Below are 26,494 nucleotides of genomic sequence, written 5' to 3' on the forward strand. Positions count from 1 at the left end.
TCTACTGTCGCTTGCTCGAGCGTATCCTTAGCCTTATCCTTACTCCTCTCTATCTCTATCTGTCTGTGTCCTTTGTGTAAGTGTGTCTGTGTGTGTCTCCTAGTATCTGTTCGTGTCGCGTTCGTTTCATATGTAAATATTCAAGTTTCAAGTTATTTTTCCTTCCCCCCTCCACTCTTGTTTGAAGTTTTTTTGCTTTTATTGTTTATGCCCTTAAATTGTGTTTGAAAAGCACTGGAGTGTGGCCTAGTTTTCTTTTCAGGGATTACAGAATGTTGGCTGGGGGGGAGTTGGTTGTGAGGGGCACCGGAAGGAAATGAATGTGAGAAAAATGTTTTATGAGCTATATTATGTAAACTGAATTTAGTTTAGTTTTCTGTTTTATTTATTTATTTTTTTGTTGTTTTTTTTTTTGGATTCGTGTTTGCTATGACAAAAGTTTGTTCAAGAATTTACGGAATTTGTTTTGATTTGGCTTTGAAGTGAACGTAAATTTGAAAATTGGAAATTCTTCAAAATGAAATATGTAGTTTCTTGAAAATTTAACCAGCTCATTAAGTTTTCCTCTTTCTTTTAGTCTACTTGGAATGTTAGTCATGGCTTAAGCTGGACATGAATATTCATGCATGAAGGACAAAGCACAGGACGACGACCAAAAAGAATTATTATATAAAAAATTTCACTCACGTACAAAGGAAATGAAATGAAATGAATTTCTGAGCCCCCGCTCAAACATACATACTTACTTACACACAGCTACACATACACACATACACTGATACATACACACCGAGCAGTCGTCCTTTTCTAGTTATCTCTTTGTCGTCCTTGCTTTTTTTCCTGTTTCTTTTTCCACGTAGCAGCAGCTGGAGCTGCTGCATCTGGTTGCTCGCGAAATTTATGCTGATCATTCATAATGTCAAATACGAGCAAGTCAACCAGCCTCCTACGAGGAGGTCAGTACAGTGAAAATAAATGGGCCTAAAACTGGGCCAGGTCAAAAGGAAAACGAACATAGAGGTTATCTCACACTTGGCTGAAGTTTCCAAACACATACATTTGTATTGCCATAGACAGGGAGAGAGAGAAAGGGAGAGAGAGAGAGAGAGAGAGAGAGAGAGAGAGAGAGAGAGAGAGAGAGAGAGAGAGACGGATTTTTATAAATCCAAGTGATCTCTGACTCTGAGCTCACCCATAATGTTACACTTACACTTGGCTGAAGCTTCTGTGCAGGAGAATTCGAAAAAAAACCAAATGAGTAGACTCATTCTGTAACTCTCTCATACCCTCAGAGAAATGTGTCGCGAGAAATCCCACACGAAAAGCAAAATCTCATACAATGAGAATGAGGAGGTGAAAAAAAGAAAAGGAAAATCAATTTCCGCTTCTTTTTTTGCAAAATAATTCCAAAGCCATACAAAAGCCTGGCATGAACCAAACCAAATCTGTGGATGAGCTACAACAAAACAAAACAACAACAAAAAAAAAACCAAGTCAGCGGAGAGAAGGGGGATAAAAGTTGCCATTATCCTGAGCGAGATAAGATATTTGCACAAGAATGGCATTCAGTTGATAAAATCCGATTTGAAAATGAGCGAATGCCTGGCAATGAGCAAGGACAACGAAACAAAACAGCCATAGGACGGCTGGGTGGGTGGCGGTGAGATGACAAGGACCAAGTCGATGCTGAATCGGTAGCAGTAGCAATGGCAATGGCAATAGCCGCCGTAGCCGGGCAGGGATAACAATTTTATAAATAAATATTTGTGCGCCCAGGCAACTTTCTTATGCTGAGCTCTTTCTCTCTTTTCCTCTCTTTATAGCTGTCTCTGTTTTCCTGTCTTTGCTATTCGCTTTTGAGCTCAACTCAACTATCTAGCGATAAATCATTTGAAGTTCTTTCCTTTCCTTTCTTTTTTGGCCTCCGCCTCCATTTGCTTTTCACTAGCAATTGGCCCGGTGACAATCTCTACTCTACTTTTTACGCACTTTTGAACGTAAATCTGTACAACAACAACAACAGCAACGCCAGCAGTGCCAGAGCCAGAACCGGAGCCGGAGCCAGGACCAGAGGTAGACATGGAGACAAGGCCAGAGAGAAGCAAAGTCGAAACGGAAGCGTGTCTCCTTCTGATAGCCCTCCAATGACTTCCGTTCCTGAGAGTTTTAAGGCTTTTTAATGAGAAAAGAACCAAAAAAAAAGACATGGGGGGATACTTAATCGATTGCCATTGTTGGCAAGGTCTACCTCCATACATATATGACTAGAAGTCAGGAAATTTGCACGTGTTCCTGAAGCTTTAATTTTTTGTCCAACTTTTTATGGCATGCTTTTTTTTTTGGGGGGATGGGGATGCCCAAAGCACTTTAACCAAACAGACAACGGAAAGAGAGGACAGGAGAGTGTAAGAGCAGAAGAGCAATCGGAATGACGGTCATGGCTTTGCCTATCGAAGAGTATTGTGTCCAAATCGTTTTCAGACGACAGTTTAGAATTCGATTCGAGGTCCACAGAGGGAGATTCGCCTTCACCATCGCCTGATTACTTATGCTGGTCAGGTAAATCTTGTAAAAATTGTCCTGCCATCAGTTGGAGGATTTTTCCTTTTCACTTTTGGCTTTCACATTGATTTGTTGGTTTGTGTCTTAAAGAACAACTTTAATTTGTTTTTTCTTGTTTTGGTCGTTTGATAGGGCCGAGATTTGCCTGTGGCTGCGGCCGAGCCATATGTCTTGGTCAAGGCAGATTGTGAGAACTAGTGAGAAAGAGCGACGAAGGATGGGCCTGGGGTCAAGTTTGGCTTTCTTTCGCACTGCTTTCCATTTCCGTACCTCGCCGTGACAAATGAGGTGGAGATCCCCTTAAGGTCGTTGTCAGGGTCGCGAAATGTTGAGCACTTTTTCTTCTTCCTGTATTTTTTTCTTTCCTTTTCTTCTTCTTCTTCTCTTTATTATTTGTTTATGCCTTGGTCTATTGAAAAATGTTTCTTTTTTGCGCTTTCGTCCCTTCAATAAAAGAAAAAAGATAAACAAGTAGCCGCAAATGGAGCACACGAATCCCCTCAACCGGAGTTAGTGAGTCCTGGGCCTCGGCCTGGGCCATGTCCTAACAAATTGTGGGCAATATTTTCATTTCATCAACATTGTCCTTGCCGTCCTTGCCGAAGCCTCGAGGCTGTGTTGGCAACTTTATTGCATTATTGAAAAACTTGTCAAAATATTTTGAATGTGTAGGAAAAAAATGTTGAAATGCTCTCTCCAACCGTTTCTCTTATTTAATATCCCCCTCTCATCCAAATATTGCTTTATACATATATATATTTTGTAGTAATATTATAAAAATATTTTTAAAATAACATAAAAAATATTCTTACCTCAGCTTTCGAGTAGCCATGGCCAATTGACTTTTGACTGGTTGAAATATTTGTCTATGGTTTAATTAATACATTTTTCGCATACATACAGATACATGTATGTATGTGTGTACAATGTACATACATATATTCCACTATGGCTGAATATTATATAAATTTTATGAATTTCATATTTCATCAAAGAGGCATTTAATAATACACAAACAAAATGGACAGCAGGGAGGGGAAAAAAAACAAATTGTTGCAGCAAAACAGAATAAAAATGAAATGCTCTTTCATATATTTATGCACATATGTATATGCATTTATTTTTCTAGTGAGTGAATTCTTTGAGGTTTTAATTAAATTGCAATTTCAAATTTGCACGATCCAAGCTAGAAATGCCTTTTCCATGTGTTTTTCCAGCTGAACTGTAAAGATAAAGTGAAAAGAGCATAATCAATTATTTAATATATAGAATTAGCTATTTGCTTTTGGTTTTAATTAGAATTTGTGAAAAATCGTTATAAAATAATACGTAAATATAAAGGTATAAAAAAAACTTAAATAAAATTTTATGCATTTGGTTAAATTATTTGCGGATTAGACAATAAAATTCAGGTCAAAAATGGCGGCTTCGGTTTGAACAAAAGATCTGTACCTATAACCTATAACTCGGACTAATGAAACGAAAACTTTAAACACAATTTTCCAACCATTCTGAAATCGTTTAAGGCCTTTGTATATCCTTTTTTAAAAGATGAAATAATTGAGATGAGATTATGTATTAAATGGTTTTGATTTTAAACTTAAACAACATTTTAGAAATTATATCTATAATGTATCTAAAATGACCGAGAAACTTAAGAATCGCTTCTGCTTTTCGCATAATGTTGTAATTCCCAACTAGTTTAAGATCAGAGCTTTAATAAACAACTTTGAGACTCCTCATTCAAAGGTTCAATATATTAAGACTTGAAATTAAATTATATTTAATACTTGGACAAACTTAGATACACTAGCCGCCAGTGAAAAGTTAATATTGAATCTTGATATTGAATACAATTAACTGATGTTAGTCTTTAGTCTTTAAATCTCTAAAACTAAGAGTGTTTAATATTGTAACCTTGAAATTATAATATAAAATTTAATTTTATATCTCTTCTTTAACTAAACTGAATTCACATTCAGTTTTTCTTTGCTTTGATATTTCCTTGCACTTTATGGAGCTGGAATTTAGTTATTTTTAAACTGAAATATCTATGGCGATATCGTGATATCTTTTCGATTATGTTTTCAGTTTCAACTTTCAATAACTTTTTGTTTTAAGTTTTTGTATTAGTAATAAAAAATCTCTTTAATTTGGCTGAGTATGCTTCAATCTTGCATTATTATGAAGTACCAAAGAACTAAAGTTACCATGGAGATCAAGTATTTATCTGCAAAATAAAGTTGAAAATTGCTTTCATCTGCAGGATTAAAGCGCTAAACTAAAGCTCGTTAAGGATATAACAGTCGGAGATGTTTCACCTGCCGTAACTAATCTCATTCCGGAGCAATTCTTTATTTGTTATTTTCCTGTAGGTTGTAATTCTAGACGGACTCTCAAACTCCAACCTCCCACTTGGCGCGGTAATTGGGACACAGCAGGGATACCGCACAATCCCCACAAACTTGCAACTAACTGGCTATCCTGTCATATTTCATTTTCACAAAATAATGATGCTTTTCGCAGGAATAATAGGAATATATTGATGAAATTTAATATGTTAAGAAAAGCTCAATTTGCTATTGCCCTCCTAGTCCGCTCCAACTTTACCTTCATCACCATCAGCATCATCATCAGCGTCATTTGCAGCGACCAATTGCTTGCTCCTCCTCCCTGTATGCCCTCCCGTGTCCTATATTTTCTGCTACTGCGAAAAAACATTTTCATTTTTGTTATGCCGCATCAAATTTCCAATTAAACAGGAAAATTGTCTGTTTTATTGCTGGAAATGCTTCGCTGCTGCTGTGGCGCTGACTTCAATGTTTGTTTGTGTCTAATTTATAGTAAATTATTTTTAGAGGTAATTATTTTGTGGTATTAAATATCCCTTCAAGTAAAGTAAAAATTAGTTTCAATTATTGGAATTCTGCCCATTAGTTAATACGCCAAACAGTGATCAATACTTTTCTGTTGTTTTTCCTCTCCCCCAGCATTTGTTTGTTTAGTTTTTGGTTTAACCTATTTTAATGAAATTTGTTTAGTTTTTGCTGAATGCTTAATTGAAATGTGCTGTCTAATTAGTGAAAGGCTTTCGGGCTCATTTGCTTGCACACGCACACAAACGGATACAAAGCGAATTGTATCTGCATCTATTGACTGTCAATTTGCAGGCACTGTTTGGTTTTGTTATATTGTGCCACGTTGTTGTTTTTTTTTTTCCATTTTATTTTGTTTTTGTCAAAATGTCAACTGCCAAAATGCGTGTGCCTGACAGTGTATATGTGTGCCTTTTCGTTGTGTGCGTGTGTATGTGGATCAGTATCTATTATGTGAAAATGCGCATGTGGTTTGGTCTGGGTGCCATATAAATGTCGCAGTCAATAATACAAAAGGCCCAAACGTGGAGACAATTTAAAATCTATATAATATACAGATATATTTATATATGTGGAGGTATGTATATTGGAGTTTTAAATATAGAAGCATTAAATATCCTATATCCTATTCATTAGCTCTCAAAAGTATGCTATGAAAACTGCAGGTCATGAAGAAGCGAACAAAGCTCACTTCTGAGTCAAGAAATATGTATAAATCTAAAAGAGAATTATATTAATCTTATAATGCTTCGTCCTACATTCAATCAGATCAATTATTTCTTCGACCAGTTGCCAATATATTGATGTCAATGTTAGACATTGACTGAATTATCAGTCCATATTTGATTGTATGTGTAATTTTTCAACTTTTCCAAATTAGACAGTATAAAAGCAACTATTCCTTTTTTTCATTAATTTTCCGCATTTATTTGAATTTTCACTATCAGAACGTGTATAAGCTTTAATATGCCAGAATGTGTTTGGAGCAATCTATTTTGAGGAAATGTAATTAAAAGTTTGTACAATGCATTAATCTAATCGCATGTGACACAAATCGAATTTTAAATTTTCTGGATTCTGTAAAATGTTTATGCTTGCAGGGAAAAATTATAACTCAATAAACTAAACATTTTAATAAAAGCATAGCTTAATCGATAACAAATATTTTTTATTATTTTCATTTCTAGTTAATCTTGCTGGAGTGACTTATCAGTGACTTGCCTCCCCAACTTCACTATAGTTGTCGATTTGAAGTGATTTTTTATATCCACATAAAAATATAAAATTATACTTTCAGTTTCATGTAGGGAAATGTAGAAAGATCTGCTTTCTAATAGAAATTTATTCAATGTTTCTCCTTATAGATTAACAAAAAATCGATTATATTTTGAAGGACTTTATCATCCCAAAAAATTTTGTCCACGTCGTGAGATCTAAAAAGGAGTTAAACTTTTGGAAACTATTCACATGTTTTTTTAATGCAAATCCATTTTTTTAAACGACAATTTATTATACTATTAAATTTTCGATATTCACCGTCAATATATTCAAGCAATTTCATATATCTCTAAGTAAGGACAAATAGTGAATAAATTAATGAATTCAATCCTTCTCGAAAACCAATTCCCAACTCTTATAATTTAATCCATAAAACTTGACCAATTTTTTTGTTTGATTTGGTTATAATTCTCATTTGGCTTTAGAGGCGTTTAATTGTTCTTGATAAAGCTATAGAGACAATCTGCTTGGCTCTTTTTTGCTCTGCATGTAGAATGCGTGCTTGGAATATCTTTGACTAATCGTAGTTAAAGTAGTTGAGACATTGTCATTTCCCTTCTTTCGAAAAGAATTCTTTAAACATTTAACAGAGTATGACAAAAGTTGGCTTTAATTCTTTGCGTTTGAGCTGCCGCTAGCGTGTCACGCACAATTTTCCCTTTTTCGAAAAAAAAAAAATAGCAAATTTTCTATGCGCATTTTTCTATTATTTATTATTTTATTGAGCTCTTCGCATTGCGTTGGCATTGTGAGTTTGTGGCGTATTGTGGGAGAGGGGGAATATGTCGTGTTGACAGCTGTCATTGATTTCGCTTAGAGACGCCAATTCGAGGGAGACATACATACATATGTAGATAGACAAAAATAGAGAGTGAATGAAAAGGAAAACGGGAGAGAGGGAGAGAAAATTAGCCACGTTTTCATTTCATTTGCATGCAGTGTTGCATAAAAATTATATTCACATCAGGCTTGTGGCAAATGCAAAACGAGAGAACTGAAGGCAGTGAAATATTTAATGGAATGGTGATATTTATAATAATAACATTACCAGAGGCATACATATATCAAAATTTATGTATTTATATGGCGGATGGTTTTAGGGGGGGATGGAAAATAATTAGAAAATTAAATTATGTGGCATTTAAAGAGAGAGGGAGAGGACAACAGACTGAATCGCTTTAAAAGGCTTTCCCGTTTGGTCATCAAATTGAGGCTGCTTAACAATTAAAATGCAATAACAGGCACCTCGTTTCGGCCACAAGTCAATTGCCATGTATTGCAATGGGGCAAAAGAAAAAGCAATTAAGTGGAATTTGCAATATGAAAATGTTCTCTTAAATTGAAAAATTATAATTATTTATTGCGACAGCATAAAGAGAAATCCACAGAGACAAGGGCAAAACGGGGAAGGAGTTGAGTGGGAGAAAGAGTTTCCCGTTTTTGTACATAGTCGGTCATTCAATCATATATACATACATATATGTATACATATATACTATATATATATATATATCGATTGTTGTTCGACTGAGGCTCTTAAATATAAAACATTTAACGTTCGCCTTTGTTGCATGATGATGGAGAACTCGCTTCATTTGTTGAATGGCATGAAAATGAATGGGCCCCATTGTAAGTTTCGTTTTTTAACTCGACATTTTTTTTTTTTTTTGTGTTTTATTATTTTTTGGTTTTTTATTCAAACCAAGTAATGAAGTTCTCTTCTTTCATTTCGCATCCCACCACCCCGAGTTTGATTTGTATGAGTGTGTGTGTGTGTGTTTTTTTTTTTTTATCGATGTACGTTAAATTTTATTGCAATTGTTATGCGCTCACATCTTTGGGGCACTGTTTGTTGTGTATGATGATGTTGCCATTTTCGTCTCTCCCTCGGTTTTTTGTTACTTTTTATATTTAATAAATTTAAATCACTTTATATATGAGTTTTATGTGCGTTAATAATGTGAGTGCATTTTAACTTTTCATTTTTTCAGTTTGCCGCTTAACGATTCGAGAAAGTAATTTATGCGTAAAGGTAATAAACTAACCAAATTTTTATAGCGAAAACCGATAAAGATATTTTCTTTTCAATTTATTTCTTTGTTAGCAAATTTCAACAGTTGATTGTAAGCTTTAATCAGTCATCAAAATGTATCAGTCATCAAAATCTATAATAGAATTTATATTAAGGTGGTCTAATTTCTATTCTTTCAAACTGGCTTAGGTCACAAGATTTTCCATATTCATCATTACTTGGCGGGGTTGTGGTTGATCCACACTTTTTTATGGGAATTTTGACCCACTTTTATTTGACCCTAGGGTTTTATTTTGAACTTCTTTCCTTTCTTATTTGTTTGGGCTTTCATTAAAGTATTTTCAAAAAAATCACTAAAGGATGTTACGGAAAGAAGCTAAGGAGTGATAGAGAAGGAAGACAGTATTATTGATAATCATTTACAATTTCATGTTTCAACAATGTGTATAACTATACAATTTCAAATGATCTCATCTCATTCTACACGAATTTAATATTACAAAATATTATTAATTGTATCACAAAACAACTAAAATTAGTTCGGAAAACAAAAAACGTCGTTTAAGTGGAAGAAGTCAGATAAAAAAGAAACCTAAAAACTTAAATGTCTCAAAAAATAACACTACAAACATTATCCAAAATTTCCTTCTTTTTGAAATGGGGTTCTAGCTGTGTCTAGGATTATCTACTAAAAGAATTGCACAAATCACAAGGACAGGACGTTATCTGTTCTATCTTTCAATCTTTCGACTCTGGAATCGTAATAAAACCTCCGATGAAGTATGTAAAACTAGTCAAGAATATCAATTAAACAAGGGGATACAAAATTAGTCAAATTTTACAAATGTCAAAAGCCAAAAGTCCTAGATGAACATGTAAAATAAATTGATCGGTTAGTTTAGTTCATTAAACTTGAGCGTGTGTGTATATATTAAATTTGATAATTATGTAATTATAAACAAGAAATATTCATTCATTTTATAACAAATCTCGACTGTCTAGCTCATTCTTTCAAAAACACTAGTCCCATATTTGATATCGAAACTAAAACTGATATTGCAAATAAAATTAGAGTCATGGTATCAAAACGATGGCAGTTATTCATAACCTTTATATTTCTGGACGTAATAAAATCGCTTAAACTTATATCTTTTGGATAGAAGACTGTGGGAAAACTTAAATTGAGTAACCAATTTGTCCAGCTGCACTTAAACACACCGAAGAAAAACGAAGAAAAATATAAAAATTTTGCTAAAAGAAAACTTTCTTTTTCGATTATTTTGACCGCAGTTCAGACTGAAAGAGAAGGAGAAGCAGAGGAGGACCAACAACTTCGTAGAAAAGTTGCTGTAGTTTTTGTGCCATTTGGTTGTCAACACATTCGACATAACGGCACATTCGTCCAATTTACACACACATACGCACACACTCTTACGAGTACACACAACGTGAAATACGTAGAAACATGCAAGTAGAGCCACTCCAAAGGACCAAGGACTCCCAGCACCAGACAAGCATCCTCGTTGTCGTCGGCGTGCGGCTGCGGCGTCGTCGTTGGCATTGGACAAACTTGAACTTTTGTGGCCAACTGCTGCAGCTTGCATACTTACAGGCGCGTACACATACACACACACACACACACACAAACATAGACAATCGCACACAGATAGAGATGGAAAGACAGAGTCGTACATCTATCAAAATTGCTATGCCCACAACATTTTTGGTTGCCCTTCTCTCTCTATATCTCTCGTCCCTTGCACTTTTCCATCCTTCGTCTGCTCTTTTTCTCTTTCTAATTACATGTTGGGCCCAAAACTGAAAACTTCATGCGTTTGTGGTTCGGTTTGGTTTTTCATTTGCATTCGCTTGGAAGGAACTTAGTTTTGTGCAAGTTTTGAGTGAATGAAATTTTTGTGTTGAAGCAGCAGTCGAGGCAAAACCAAAAGCTACTTCAAGTATTTTCCCTACTTCTTCTGTACTCGAGGGTTTTTTTTTAGTTGTTGTTGTTGTTGTTGTTGCTGATGTTTTTTGGCCATAATTAAATTTTCGGTCTTCTGCTATATTTTATTTATGATTTCTTTTACTTATACATATAAATTTGAGTCTTTTTGGTGCTTGTCACTTTGCAATACTTGAGTAGATGCGGGAGGCAAATTTTCTCAAGAAAATTTTCCGAAAGTTCACGGTTTAGTGAGCAGCGGCAAATTTTTGGTGCAACCAAATGTTGCACTCGCTTTAACTATTTTGGGTTTTCTTCGACTAAACTTTATAGTGCATAATGCTGAGCGCTGGGAGCCAAGTGAGAGGGGTACGAAAATCATTTATCAATGTCAGCGAATGTTTCTGCATCTAGGAAAAGTTTCAGGACAGCTCGGCCTAAAGTCTCTGGAAGTAGAAGCTGAGGAGGGAAACGGAGCCGGTGGTTGCACATACTCAGTCTGCAAGTGCGTGAAACAAGTTAGACAAAACTTCATACATTTCCCCTTCAGTTCATCGCCCCTCCTCTGCCTGCTTCAACATTGTTTCCACAAAATACTCAAGTGATTTTCAAAATTATGCACACGCATAAATGCATCGACCTCGCCCGGAGAAACTTTTCAAAGCTTTTCCAGAGATGTTTCCGATAATTTCATATGAGCATTGAAATTGATATAATTATGTATTATGTACAAGGTTTCGTGAGATATATTCCAATTTTTGTCTTCATCCTGCATTCCTTTAAAATGTTTGTTCTTGAGGCAAAATCAAATCGTTGAGGTCGTTTTGGTAATCGATCATTCTCTAATATGATGCACGAAATTAATGTTGCACAAAATTTATTTATGCACAAATCTAAACATTAAATTTACAGCATATTTTATTATGCTTTAACTATACAATTTTTATGAAACGGAAAATAGTCTGTCGCATTCCAACTATGATAAAAATAATCTTGTCTGTTAAACTTCTTAGAAGAAATAGTCATAAATAAATGGCTGCATCTGGTTATGACTATTATGTATAATGAAAATTGACTGATTAGTCAGTCTAACGAGCAATATGTAAATGATATTTAAGCGTAACAATCTCATAAATCTTTGAGAACTGGAAATACTTTATAATTTGGATATTACGGATATGTAAATTCTTTTCTTGGTCAATTAGTGTTTAACCCCTCCTTTATTGGCCATTCGAAAGGATAATTTCAAGCCGCCACCTCTTCTTTGAGATTCTTTCTTGGTTATTTAGGAAGTTGGCTTTGTTTTTTGTTTAATGCTTGAAACTTTTGCACTTAGCCATCATATCGGAACCCAAACTCATTGCCATTTTGTATGCTTTTCTTTTTCTCGTTTTCATTTCTTTTTTAAGCGGTTGAGGGCGTCTCTTCTAATCCTCTGGCCGCCACTTGTTTGATGCTGCTGTTGGTGCTCTTGCCGGGCTTGTTGGCTGCTTGGAGGAAACAAGTTTGCACTCAAAACTCGTAAATAATGGATAGATGGATGGATGTAGGGGGTATAACAACAACAACAACAACAGCAACAACAACACCCACATCAACAAACAAGAAAAAAAGCAGAAAAAGCGCAACCGCACCATTTATAATGGAAAAAGTTGGACCCGGAGACCACTTGAAACTATTGCACAAGCCCATGCAGCCCAGTTGGCCCTGGTGGCCAGAGATGCAACACGGAGCAACTACAGTAGCAGCCGGCGGCGTTATTGTCATGTGTACTGTAAAAAATAACAAATAACAAACATGCAGCAAGTGCAGCAGGGCAGCAGCAGAAACAACAACAACAACAACAACAACAAGTCATAAAGGCGTTGTCTGTCTGTGGCCTTGATGTGGTTATTTGACTCCATTCTCATTCTCCTATGTCTACCGATGACCATACCTATGCGTCTTTCCCCTATCCATTACCATTGATGCCACACCATGCCCAATCCCCCACTGCCCTGCCATTTATCCATACATGAATGTACATGAACAACATTGGAAGCCAAGGTTATAGTCGCATTTTTAATATGCTGTTCGTTCCGGTGCTGGAAGTGTTGTTTATGATGCGCATATCCGATGAATTTTTATATATGAATATATGCCATACATGTGCACGTAGTTATATGTACAATAAATTTATAAACAGCATTCAACTTGCTGCTAGTTAAACTTTGAACGGAAATTTCAGAAGCGAAATGTCGAGTACAGGCAGTGTAATTTAAATTGACGCGACAAAACCAGAAAACGGATTAAAATCGTACTAAAAAGGCAAAACTCGACGGAAATTGATTATACACGCACACACACACACACACAGACATACTAACACCCACATAGTCTTACACACACACACTTGAATTTCCGCCCACACAGCAATTGGATAATTTTATCATCTTAAGTTTGAAGCTTATAGAAATTTAATACTATTTAATTTATGTATTTGCATTTGGTATTTCCAAGTTTTCTTATACCCAACAGCCACAATAATAACAACAATAACAATCCACGTGCTCCAAAAATCACGTAAATATCCCGACGTTTTTGCCGGCAAAAATATCAACGAATCGACGAACACAGACCATGCGTCCCGAATGTGCCATGCAGACTGAGTATGGAGCAGATCTCTCGGCAACAGCGGCAACGGCAACAGCAGCCCTTCGCAATGGATACAAATTGTGGCAACAACGAGTGGTCGACCGACCTCTCCAATAACAACCCCAAGTTATCCAATGAGAGACCATGCCTCCCACACTCGCTCAATTGTGCCACTCGTGATTCCCAACTTCCTATGCGCAGGCGTCTGCTCTTGTCCTGTTAACTCACTGTTAACTTGAAGTGTGGTGAATATGTTAGTTGCACGTTAAGCAGGAGCAACAGTTTGATTTCAAAGGACATTGGTGTTCAAGGAAATTTATAGCAACAAAATTTTTAAAAACTCTTGTTCCTACTTTTAAAGCAAATTTTATTTGCTATTATGATTGAATTTTAATTTTTTGTTGTTTCAGATCGCAAACATTTTTATCCGCTGTTAGTTTCCCCTCAGCACTTGCTATAAACTCTGTTATGAACAGACCCCGCCTACTACTGTAAAAAGAACTTGATGACCTTTTAACAGAATTGAATGTGAACCAATGTTGTCCCAGTCCCAGCGACTTCAAGCGAGTTGTATATCTCTCCACTTGATTAATCAGTCACTTTGTCTGCAATTGTCAAATAAAAGTAATGCATAATGCATAAATTGGACTCAATTAGTTTAATTTGCATTTGTGAAAGGGGTAAACAAACAGAAATGTTGCTGAAGCCATAAATTAAAATATTCTGTTATAGACTCACAATTGGTACTTGAATCGTTCAATTGTCATTATATTTCTTTTTTGTTTCTTTTTGAGGTGCTGTTTCCCTGTTACTTATGACTAACAATTTTCCCACATTTTCTAAATCTTCTTATATCGTATAATGCAACAGCTTGCCGAGTGTGCCAACATCAACCCCCTGTGCTCTCTTTCGTCCTTTCCCTTATGAAGTTCAACAAATTATTGTGAATGGGATTTTATATGTATACATTTCTTTTTTTTTTTTTTTTCGGGGTTGATTTGTATGCAGCGCTAAAAGCTTGAAAAATGTTTTACCCGCACGTGTTTCCTGCGCTTTGATAGCAAAAACTCATACACCAACACCCAGTCACCCACATTCACACACACACACAGACATATACACACCCATATTCGAGACACATTATATAAATAAAATGGGAAAAAAAGCACAACAATGAAATGCCAACTCTCTAGCTTGGGCGGCTGACAGCGGCAGTTACATTACAATTTTCCAGCGGGCAAGGCAATGAGACCGTCATGTGGGAGGGGTGTGTGTGTGTGTGTGTGTGGTGCGGGCAAAGACAGAGTCAAGAGCCCTTCTACCCGCCACAGTATGTGACATTTTTAGAGCAAAACACCATAGACAAAAATGACAAAAAAAAAACCAAAATGATGCAATTTTTAGTATACCCAGCAAGTAGAGCAGAATGCAAAAGGCATATAGGGAAAAACAGAGTGTCTATAAAACAATAGAAATATGCAGGGTATAAGCAAACTTATCTGTAAATGGCTCAGGGTCCACTGACCATAAAAGCAAACACAATGGTTGAGATATCTCAGTATCAAGAGGTTTTTCTGTTGCAAATCTGATTGCTTTATTTTACAAATTATATATACGGTTTATCTCATCATACACAATGAAAATCATTAAGTTTTCCTTTTTTGGTTGTTCCTTTTTAGCCTGCAAACCTAGTTGAAAATATGTCATATCTCTTGGATATATCAGTATGTTTATTTGACTCCTTTTCGCTAATTAAAATGCCAAAATTCTAGACTTATTATCATTTCTGGAGTTCATATCCATGCTAAAAGATTAAACTTCTGGTCATAAGGAGACAATTTGTATACAATTAATTAATAATTAAATGAATTTTCCCAATGAAACCATCAAAGATCTATCTGAAAGTTGCTAAAATCCCATAAATTGATTGGCCGATGATAGCTTTCAAGTGTTGGTGGAAAAGTAAACTTCCTAAGTTTCTTTTCCAGTAATGGGTATGAAATCCGCCATCCTTTTTACAAATGCTTCCGTTTCATTATTGTATGTGCGGGAGAGATTTGATGGCACATTACAGTTCTAATGAATGGCTGGGCCTGGCTACACTCGAATGATTTTTGTCCAAGTATGTATTTACATTGGATGGTGGGAATAGGGGGGGTAGGAATGGGCGAAGAGGGAGTGGGATAGAGAGAATAACAACTAAGTACTGTGTATGTAGTTCTCCCCCATTTGCAATCTTATTTTCTCTCCCCCGATTGCGTAGTGTAAACTTTTGCAGATTTCCCTTGACGCAAAGTGAAGGAAGAAAAGCGAAAGAAAGAATTGAATCCAGCGAGAATGCGCGCGAGACAAACATCTAAATTGTCAACGTAATGCGACAAAATATTGAAGTCAGCAGCAATGGCAATAGCAACAACAGTTGGGCTCCAACACACACACACACACACACACACATACACACCTGCCGCATTTTGTGTGTCCTGTGCTCAGTGTTCGGTGTTCGGTGTTCTATGTTCTGTGTCCTGTGACTCAATTCAGTTGTTCAGTGTGAAACTTGCCAGGCACGAATTCAATTTCGCGTCCACAGATGCCATTCACCTTCGGCACGTACAACTATCAACGTCAACAAGTTACCCAACATCATGGGGAAACAGCCGAGAAGAGGCTGCCGTACAAGGTGGACGGATGAGAGTGAGGGCGTTCCTTCAAGAGGCGTGGCATACAACTAAAGTGGAAAACAGCAGTCAGACAATACAATTGCTTCCTTGAATGCATTTTGAAGACGACGTCTCACTTCCTGAAACATCTCCCAATGCTCCTGACATTTTATACTGAATTATTTATTTAGTTTTTTTCTCTCTCTCTCTCTCACTTTCTTTCTCATCCTCTACTCCTTCTCCTACTCCAACTTGCTTTTTTCACTCCGTTTTTATTTTTCTTCATTATATGCTTTTGTGCCATTTTTATTGTTCTGCGTTGACAAGGAGAGTCAACAAGACTGAAATGTGAGCCAAGCGCCACTTGCTAAGGATCAATTTCAGCCTAGAAGCCTCTGTCCTCTCCCAATATAATTAAATACTGACTTTGTAGTTGACCATCAAAAAATATATAGACATACACATATATTTAGTTCTTTTGAATGGAATTCGAATAATGCTTTACTTTTGTTCATTACCTTTGAGATTTCCATTCATTTTTCGTTGTATTTTCATTTTACTTTTATTTATTTTCTGTTTTTTTTTTTTTTTTTGCTGTGCTAAAATTAAATATGACTGTGAAATATTTTCAATTTGTGGACAAGAAAACTTTCGTGCAGCAAGTGGAAAACGTTCGACGAAGTAAGTATATACATTTTGTTACTGCTGCTGGGCTTGAGGTTTACCCGTGGGAAATTTGCTAACAGAAAATAAAAGTTTCTGGTCAAGTGAGTGCAAAAGTTTTAAGTGACGCACTTTCTTCTTTCCTTTTTATACACTTCCCCAAAAGGGATGTTTTCCTTTTGGCCCATTGTTTATTCGATAGTTATGAATCAACGATCAAGGTGAATGTTGGTGATGTTGTCTTCAGCTTGGTGACAACATAAAATTTTAAGGACACAATTAAAGTTAGTCTAACAAAAGGAAAAATATGGAAACATTTGGGATAAAGATAACTGCAGACCCTTCTGTCCTTAAAATCAAACCAAATGTCAACAGAATAACAAAATTCCAAAGGCCTAGTCCCAATTGAATGGTTTTATATACATTTTTTAAGATCTTATAAATATAATTCCAAGCTATTGTAAGCTAAAATCTAATTAGTATCTTAGACTACGATTTATAATCCTTGTTTCAATTGATTTGATATTTACTGTCATGTACATTTTATAGAGTACAACAATGAGTACTAAAACATTTTAGTTGACAAAACCCTCCCGACTTCATCTTTCATTTTGTCTTTTCCAGCCATGGATATTCTTTTCCCTTATCCATTGCCGTTTTATTTTTGTCGTTCGACTAGTGCTTGAGACTGAAATTTATTAGGCCTGACTTATGGCCTGAACGTACATACATACATACATATGTACATACAGTCATACATAATGAATAAGCACTTTAGTTACAAGCGTGTGTAAGGTTTTGATTAAGTTTTTCCAATTCAGAGCAAGCAAAAATTGTGTTCTGCAATTAATTTTCATTTTACAATAGTTTTGTGTGCTAAAACAAATTTAATTTTGAAAGACTCGTGGTATAAACTTTAGTGTAAAAGTATTTTAGTGAATACGCTTATAAAATTGGTTAAATGAACGAAAAAAGGGAAACATTTTCGACATTATAGAGTATACATATTCGAGGACTACATGAGAAACATGATCTATATCCCAATGCCTATCTGAATCTCTTTCTATGAGTTAAAGACTTGTTGAAATTAATCGAGTTATTTTTGATGTTGTTGGTCTTTTTTTGACTGGACCACCATAACATATAGTTTAGAAAAAATTAATTTATATTTCTTAAGTTTTTAGACCTTAACGCTTATATTACATCTTTTCGCAAGATTTGTAAAGATACAGCTTTCATTAAAATATACAAAGTAAAAAAAAAGTTCTTATGGTAAATACTTTTTTGTTTTTATGAATATCAAAGGTTTGTCATTACGTTTTCTTTGATATTTTTATACCATACACCCATAGGGTGAAATGGTATATTAAAGTCGCCAAAATGTATGTAACAGGCAGAAGGAAGCTTCTCCGACCCTATAAAGTATATATATTCTTGATCAGGATGAACAGCTGAGTCGATCTAGCCATGTCCGTCTGTCTGTCCGTCCGTCCGTCCGTATGAACACGCAGATCTCGGAGACTATAAGAGCTAGAGCCACCAAATTTGGTATGTATACTCGTGTATTGTGTACATATATAGAGTTAATTGGAATTTGGACCACGCCCCCTTACGCCCCCAGGAATCACATTAAACTATTTTTCTTAAAAAGTATAACAGCTAGAGACATCAAATTTGGTATTCTGACTAGATTAATAGATGCGCAGAAACTGGCTATTTAAAAATTTTGCCACGCCCACGTTCGCCCCCGCAAATTAAACAAAACTGACTTTTTCAAAAACGAACAAAGCTAAAGTCATCAAATTTAGTATGTATACTGGATTAGTATGCGCGCAGAGTATATATATTTTCATATTTTGCCACGCCCACTTCCGCCTTCATAATTAAGAAAAAACCGATTTTCTCCTGTAGTTTTTTGACTATCGCATTCAAATTCGGCAGACTAATTAATCTTATCTATTTCTACAAAACTACCAAATTTTATTGAAATCGGACTAGAAACATGCAAAATATGCGTATGAACGTATTTTACTACGCGGTCCACAAGGCCAGAATTGGCCGTTGGCTAGTAGCGGCGCTAGAGTGCTCGTGTGTTCGTAGAGTGAGCGAGATAGCACATACTATGAAACATGTAAAAACAATTTAATAGACATACATATGTACATTTGGTTTTCGAAATTTGAAATATTTGTTTCACCTGGTGTATGGTATACCCAAGTCGACGAGTCGACTTACTTGCTTCATTTCTTTTTATGTTGTCGTCTTATTCAGTTGATGAGATATTCCTAAGCTCCTATAGAAGAAAGTAGATTATCATTGTCACATTTTGAAAAATAATCAATATTTTTAATTCAACAGCAGCTGCATATAGAAACAACTTTACTAATACCAAAAGATAGGGTACATTTTTTTTATTGGTGCAGAAAAATCTCACCGAATTCGTCATCCACCTAAACACCTGAAATTTACTTTTAATGACCTAAGGATATCAGGAGCTTTTATAAATAAGGTTCTCTCAACTATGGTTAAATATAAGACATTCTATAAAAAAAAATATCCTTGATAATCGATATAGCTTAACTTTAAAAGATGGTCGTGTTTACAATAACTTAAAGTCGTTTCCGACATATTTTCAAAAAGTTAGTTTTAATTTGATCAACCTTCGAAGATGTGTTTTAACAATTAAAGGTTTTAGCTTCACAGTTGCCATTGTATGATCGTATGTGCAAACAATGTATGTCCTTTATTTGATACTATCAACACAATGGAATACAATTCTATTTATAAGCGAATGGGAAATTCAAATGGCCAGACTGTAAATTCGACAACGAGAATAGATTTCAGTGCCATAAACAAATACGTAATTGCCATGTAATGCCTTCTGTTGACAGGGATCCGACAACAACATAGAGATAGAGATACGAAAAAGAGATGGAGAGATAGTGAGAGAGAAGGAGAAATGAGAAAATAGAAATTAGCATAAAACTTCGATTTCCCACACAAAACAGCTGAAAAAAAGCAGGCAAAAACGCAATAGCCATAAACCAAAGTGGGGCTTTCATGAGATGGAATGGTTGGAGATTGGCTACATGCATGCTCACACACACACACACACACACACACAACCCACTCGCTTGGAATATATCTGTAATACTTTTGCATTAATTACTAATTTATTCTAACTTTTAAAACTTGCGGCTTGGCACACAATGGTTTAGCAAAATTCTCGCCCTTCTTTTGCCCCCCATTTATTGTCTGACTGTATGTATATTCCTCTTCAGTTTTTGTTTTTTGTCTATTTTGTTCATTTGACTAATTAAATTTTCGAAAAGTTATCTGTTAAAAATTTTATGAATATTTAAAAAGTTTTGGGCAAATGATTTGCCTCCACCAACTTCACTCGACTCGTTGAAGAAGACAAAAGCCTTCAAATTGAAAATTCATCATCAAAAAGTTGGAACAGTTTTGTAAAGTGGATAAAATATTCATGCATGCAAGTTTTTATTAGTACCTACCAGAGAAAAAGTTGGATTGGCTAATAATTCTCGAAAAAGCAATTAGCTTTGGCTCTCAACACCACAAAACTTCAATTGCTGTTGCCTCAAAAAAAAAAAAAAAAAAAAAAAAATGTGCAGAGAGAATCAAAAACGAGAAAGGCTTGAGGTCAGATAATAACTATGTAAGTTTCTCAGGCTAATCGAGCGTAGAAGTTTTGGTTCAAAAATTAGAGAATGAGCTGCAAAAACCCTTTACACATAAATATAGATGGAAAGAATTGTCACATAGTTTTAGGACAAGATAACCCTAATTATTTATATTCTGACCTCTAGACCCATGACCCAAGCCATATTTGGGTGCAGCTCGGAATCTCAAAGTTAGAATAGGCAAAAACTTTACACATCTTGGTTTTTTTTTATCTTTGAGAAGCAACGCAAAAATGGGTTGGCGAAACTACTTCACGCATATTAAACTGACATTTCACAAGTAGAAGGAAACTTTTTCTAATATGCAAATTCATAGCAAATACCAAAGGCAAAGAAAAGGATAAAGTAGCGACACACACAGTAGTAGTCGTAGTAGTAGCAGGCGGCAGGCAGTAGGCATTACACCCAGTTGAAGTAGAAGCACATCCTTGAATTAACACGTGCGAGTTGGCATTAATTTGTGTAAAACTGGTGTTGGCAACCAACCAGACAGGCTGGGTTGGTAGGTTTTCCTTTTGCATCCACATATGTATGTGAGCATGGGCGTAGTTGGCCAGTTTTCAAAAAGGATCACAAAATATAATAGCAAGGAATAAGTATACTCTATAATATGAGGAAAAGACCTTTTTAACCCTGACTAATGGCGGTTTATTCGTTTAGAGGGTTAAATGAAGAGGAACTTACACTTCTCATTGTAGATTAGATGATCTTGAAGCAATTTCAAGACCCAAACATTTAGCGGCTCAGATGTCGTGCGACCCTTCTTTTTAGCTTTTTTTTGGCTTCTACGCTCTTGGTTTTTGGGAAAGCAGTTTTTGTCGTTAGATATGCAAATGTTGGTGGAAGACTGAGGGAGAGTCAGTGGCATGCAACTAAATATTATTTACCACACTGGCAGATGCTCAAGATGAGAAACTGTGCCGCCACTTCTAGTCACAAATTAACATAGAACAACTAAAACAGTCTTTTATAAATATTTATGAGCGGTTGAGGATTAGTACTTTACTTTACTTTATTCCACTTGGTTTTTCCTTTATATACATCTTCTTTTTTTTTTTTGGTCTCTAGCATATGGAAAAGAAAAAATGGAATTTGTGTCTCTAAATCTATTACTTCTTTAAATTTCAATTGTTAAATACTTTAAAAAAAACATTACAATAATAGGTGTTATTAATTTGATTAATTCGTCCATAAATACTGATATTGGAAAAAAAAAGAAAATTTGGTTTAATGCCTCTAAGAATTGTGGTTGGCCACATTACTTTCAACACCATGGGTGAGTGAATTGAATTTGGATTTTTAACTTGACAGGTATTTAATCTAGTAAGCCATGAAATTTTCATAAATCTAAGAACGTAATGCTGTCAATAGTTTTTATTATTTCTGACTTTTGCTTCAATCGAAAATAATTTGCTCATATCGGAATTACATTTTTGCGTTCATTTACTATAATGATTAAACGAAAGAATTCAGTATGTATTAACTTGCATTCGAGTTGATTTTTTGCAATACCATTAAGCTTTAATCCCTTTAGGAGGACAAAGAGGAAACATCAAAGATTGGTGACGTGTGGGCATCCATGCAGGCGCGACGTGTGTCATCTGCAGGTCCCGTTGATGAGACTGATATTCGACTGATGAAGGCCTTCGGGGAACACCATACACCATTATCCGATAGTGCACCTCGTGATATGGAAATAATAGGCTCCAACACTATTTGCAAGAAATGCATGCTATTCACCAATGTGTGCTACACTCTGGGGCATCATTTGAAGGAGTGCAGTAAGGAAATTCTCAAATAGACAAATCCATCGGATGTAAATAGATGATAGATAAATAAACAAAAACTACTGAAATTAATTAATTTTGGTTTATTGGAATACTTTTTTTTATTTGTGTGCCTAATTTTTGCAGGACTAGGTTTACATACATGAGAAGATTAAAAATATCCTGTAGCGCCTTGTTTAAGACTTCCCTTCACGACACTAAGTTCTTTAGGTTGACGTTGGTTTATTTTTTTCCGCCGATGGCATTGACGGAGGAGACTTGAAGACCTCAGGAATTCCTAAGGATCTTTTCATGCGAACATCTTCCACATCAACTTTGGATCTATGAGTCATTTTGGTAAAGTACATCTCTGGCCAAAGCTTGAAAGATGTTGACTTAGTGAGTAAGGTATAAAGTTCAGCTCCCGTTGATGAGACTGATATTCGATTGATAAATCCCCACGGAGAACAGCATTCGCCTTTATAATATGAAAAATATCAAAAAAGCTAACATCGGCTATGCCGAAGTTTATATAACCTTGCAGTCCTTGACAATAATAATTTTACATGTTCAAAATTTGTTTTCTGCAACTCAATTCATCAATATACAAACAAAACAATTAAACTCTTTATACTACAATTTGTTTTTCTTCTTCATTCCCTAAACAAAGCAACGCACGCATACACGTACAGTTTATGTAGCGTTGCGTCTGTGTGTGTATGCATTTTATATCCAATTCTGTCACATTAGCAACTTTCATCTGATAATTTTCAGCCCGATAGCTCTTAAGATGGTTGAGTAAAACGCATACGCACGGACGGACAGACAGACCGTCTGTCAAACGTACAGAAGGACGTGGCTATATCGACTCAGCTTTTCATGCTGATCAAGAATGTATATATTTTATGGGGCCCTCTGCAAGGGTATAATAATACTTAGGCTCCAACACTATTTGCAGGCAATGCTTGCTACACTTTGGGGCATCATTTGAAGGAGTGCAATAAGAAAAATTCTCAATTAGATATATTCATCGGGTGTAAATAGATAGATGATAGATAAATAAACAAAAACTACTGAATTTAATTTATTTTTGTTTATTGAAATACATTTTTTTGTTTGTGCGCCTAATTTTTGCAGGACTAGGTTTACATGAACGAGAAGATTTGACATTTCCCTTCACGACTTGTTTAACATTTCCCTTCACGACTTGTTTACCATTTCCCTTCACGACTTGCTTAAGATTTCCCTTCGCAACTTGTTTAAAATTTTCCTTGACGACTTGCTTAAGATGTCCCTTCGCGACTTTTTTAAGATTTTCCTTCGCGACTTGTTTAAGATTTTCCTTTACGACTTGTTTAATATTTCCCTTCACGTCACGGAGTTCTGGAGGTTGACGTTGTTTTATTTTATCCACCGATGGCATTGATGGAGTAGACTTGAAGACCTCAGGAATTCCTAAGGATTTTTCCATGCGAACATCTTCCAGAGTAACTTTGGATCTATGAGTCATTCTGGTAAAGCGATTGGCCTCAAAAAGTACATCTCTGGCCAAAGCTTGAAAGATGTTGACTTAGTGAGTAAAGTATACACTTGTATCGTTTATAGCAGATACTTACTGTACATTATATCAAGAAGAAGACCACGAACCTCGGGCTTGGCATTTAGGTTTTCTCCCTTAAGCACATTATTCACGAAAGCCATGTCCGCTTCAATCTTCAAATTTTTCGTTGGCAAAGTGTATTTATGATCTGGCATTTTTTTTAATTTTTTTGTTTTATTTATTTGATAGTCGGATAGATAATAGTAGAGACAGGTTCTGTCACTTATGTATGTATTCAAAATCGTTTTTTAACACTGCCTGATAAATATTTCTAAAGTAGCAATTGAATTAGTTGTCTTTGACTCTTAAAGTGCTTTCTGCAAACATAAACTGTATTAAGATGACCAAGTATGTGACCACAGCGGCAAACATCTGTTGGTATTAAATTAATTTTTACTCTGCGTTTTAAAATATATATGTAGGGAAATTGAACTTCACTTACACTGCTCAGCAGATGCAAATTAAGGCTGAAAAAGTCCTTGGCCGTGATCACAAACCGTTGATGCAAAGTCTGTAGGGAAAATTCACATACCAAGTTGTTATAGCGTTTACTGCCCAGCGGTTTGATCAACTTGGATATAAGGCAACCTATTTGACGACCCTGAAATGTGTAAATCTATAAGTGAGAATACTTTTTTAATGTTAATTGTCTCTCACGAGATTAAAGCTTTGTTGACAATACCAACAAGTTATGGACAGCTGCAAGGAGACATTGAAGAGGAATCCAAAGTGTTCTATGAAAACTGTGATATGCAGACCACTGGTCAATTCCAGAAAGACCCAATACGAATTGAAAACAAAGTCGAGAAAGAAGACTATAAATATGATCAGCAGGCTTTCGCCATACTTCACATTAAGCTTAGCAAACATATTGTAGAGTTCGCTATAGCGTAGCTTGAGACTCCTTACTTCATTTGTACATTCATGCATATTTTCCGGTTTCCGCCAATAAAAAGGGATTGGCCTAGCCAGCATTTCCAGCCGACAACGAGCTATCCTTACCTCATTGTTGGCTTCAACAATTTCCGCAAGAAATGCTACCAAATGCAATTGCAATCCCAACGTACTGGGCAAGGATCTCCAATAGAAAACCGTGACACTCTTATCACAATTGACAACTTTAAAATAAGTGACCAAGCAATGCACCACTAAGATGGGAGTCAGTAGGCCGAACACAAAATAGGCCACTCTGAGATCTCTCCACAGAGGTGTTTCCCGTCTGGACTCGCTATTTCTGTGAAGAAATATGTGGATCACTATAATAGCATGTGCTAGAGTTTGAGTGGTGAACAGAATATGCTCCAACATGCAATCGAGTCGGCATTCCTTTAGAAATACTATCGTTCGATATAGAGTCAATATCCAAATGGATATATACCAACAGAGCCAACTGCAGAATAAAATCAAATGTGGGGCACGCTGTCGCTTGAAGGAGCCCACGCCAAACAGGCAGACTATCAGGAAAAAGGATTTTATAAATGAACGCGAGGCGACTTGTGACCAGTTTGAGGTGAACATGATTACTACGGAATAAGCCTTTGGTCTTAAAGAAGCTTGGCAGAAAAGCTTTTAAGGCGATGTCATCCATCAATGTCAACTTGAGTGACTGTAATTAACCTTATAGCTAATAACTTGACTTACATTTTCAGCTCCTGCGTCGCCGTACCAGAAGAGGGCTATGATCAAACTGCCCATAGAAAGAGTTGTAACTGCATTGTAGATAAAGACCATAACCACGATATTACCAGACATCCAAGCCTCGAGCATCCAATAGGCGTTGGAAACAAATTCAAAACCTGTTATCAACTGCAGTCCGAGTATTCCCCAGCCATAGCAATCGCTAAACACTTCGTAGCACTCGAAGATGCGTTCATAGCTTAGTCGGAGTGTTTGCAATTGTCGGCATTCCTGCAGGCCATACGGTTGCCAGAGCTCATTGCCACTGGCAAGAGCGAGCAGAGAGCAGCGCAATTGAACGGATCGCTGATTCAGGTCCATTACATGCTGCAGCAGCTGGATATATCTTATACGCAAAAGCCAAATCATTGGCATGGAAAGTCCGTGTATGGGGTTTATATGAATCTCATGATTTGCCCAAGTGCGTATCGCATCGCAGACCAATTGCAAACTGATCAAACCTAATAAACGGAACGACACAATGCGACGACCACGGGACATTCCGAGGCGTTGAAGAAGTAGCTCCGACTGCAGGCGCAAGGTCTCCAAGTGGTAGTGAACATTTCGCTTTAAAATGCTTTCAAAGATTAGTAGGAGACCCACAAAATTATTGCCCAGGAATAGAAATGTTCCCACAAAAGCTGAAATAATCTTCTTGGCAGTATACAGAAAAACGAAGCCACGACTTAGCATATAGCTAAGATATAGTATCCAGATGAAACGCAAGGCAATGAATGCTATAAAAGAATACTTTTTTGCCAGCGACGGTAAAGGAACCAAGGCCCAGAAACAATAACTTGCCTGGAGAAAGCGACGAGTTAGGCAGGCTAGTGAATTCATTGTCTGAGGCACCAAATACAACTGATTTCACAAATGGGCAAAGTCAACTAATCGACTGCTAGTGCAGTAATTATATAGAATGACTTGGGACAAGAGAAAAGCATATGTGCAAGACTCAGTGATTAAGTATTTCCACATAGAACAATTTTATATACCAACATACATACATAAACATGTACGAGAAGTTATTCAAGTAAATCATTTGTTTGGTTGTCTGTCCCTTGTTTATGGCAAAACTGTCAATATAATGCGAATTTCCTTTT

At 36.0% G+C, this 26,494-nt stretch overlaps 2 protein-coding genes and 1 long non-coding RNA gene across 3 annotated transcripts in view; 1 reads left to right on the top strand and 2 right to left on the bottom strand.

The window, feature by feature from the left end:
* Tmtc1 (Transmembrane O-mannosyltransferase targeting cadherins 1) overlaps window positions 1-3,478 on the bottom strand; it is a 48,970-nt gene extending 45,492 nt beyond the window's left edge. The window contains exon 1 of the mRNA XM_068285549.1: window positions 3,375-3,478. Within this exon, the coding sequence (XP_068141650.1) occupies window positions 3,375-3,394 (20 nt within the window). The 5' untranslated portion in view covers window positions 3,395-3,478. The remainder of the gene's footprint in view (window positions 1-3,374) is intronic.
* Window positions 3,479-21,748: 18,270 nt separating this feature from the next.
* Window positions 21,749-22,207, top strand: LOC137573679 (uncharacterized). The gene is made up of 2 exons (XR_011031919.1): window positions 21,749-21,820; window positions 21,883-22,207. It is a non-coding gene; the product is annotated as an uncharacterized lncRNA (long non-coding RNA).
* A 996-nt stretch (window positions 22,208-23,203) lies between these two features.
* On the bottom strand, window positions 23,204-26,231 carry Gr23a (Gustatory receptor 23a). Its single transcript, XM_068285603.1, has 4 exons — window positions 25,356-26,231; window positions 24,157-24,315; window positions 23,731-24,086; window positions 23,204-23,668 (listed from the first exon to the last, which is right to left on the bottom strand). Exons 1-3 carry the CDS (start codon window positions 26,229-26,231, stop codon window positions 24,003-24,005), a joined length of 1,119 nt encoding a protein of 372 aa, XP_068141704.1. The 3' UTR covers window positions 23,204-23,668; window positions 23,731-24,002.
* Window positions 26,232-26,494: the final 263 nt, after the last annotated feature.

The sequence above is a fragment of the Drosophila tropicalis genome, unplaced genomic scaffold (assembly GCF_018151085.1).
Source record: "Drosophila tropicalis isolate 14030-0801.00 unplaced genomic scaffold, ASM1815108v1 contig_413, whole genome shotgun sequence".
Lineage (NCBI taxonomy): Eukaryota > Metazoa > Arthropoda > Insecta > Diptera > Drosophilidae > Drosophila > Drosophila tropicalis.

Coding starts and splice junctions, on each gene's coding strand:
- Gr23a (XM_068285603.1), bottom strand. CDS start 26,231: ATGAATTCACTAGCCTGCCTAACTCGTCGCTTTCTCCAGGCAAGTTAT. Junction 24,316..25,355: donor GCGACGCAGGAGCTGAAAAT/GTAAGTCAAGTT, acceptor TACACATTTCAG/GGTCGTCAAATAGGTTGCCT. Junction 24,087..24,156: donor ATTTGCATCTGCTGAGCAGT/GTAAGTGAAGTT, acceptor TAATACCAACAG/ATGTTTGCCGCTGTGGTCAC.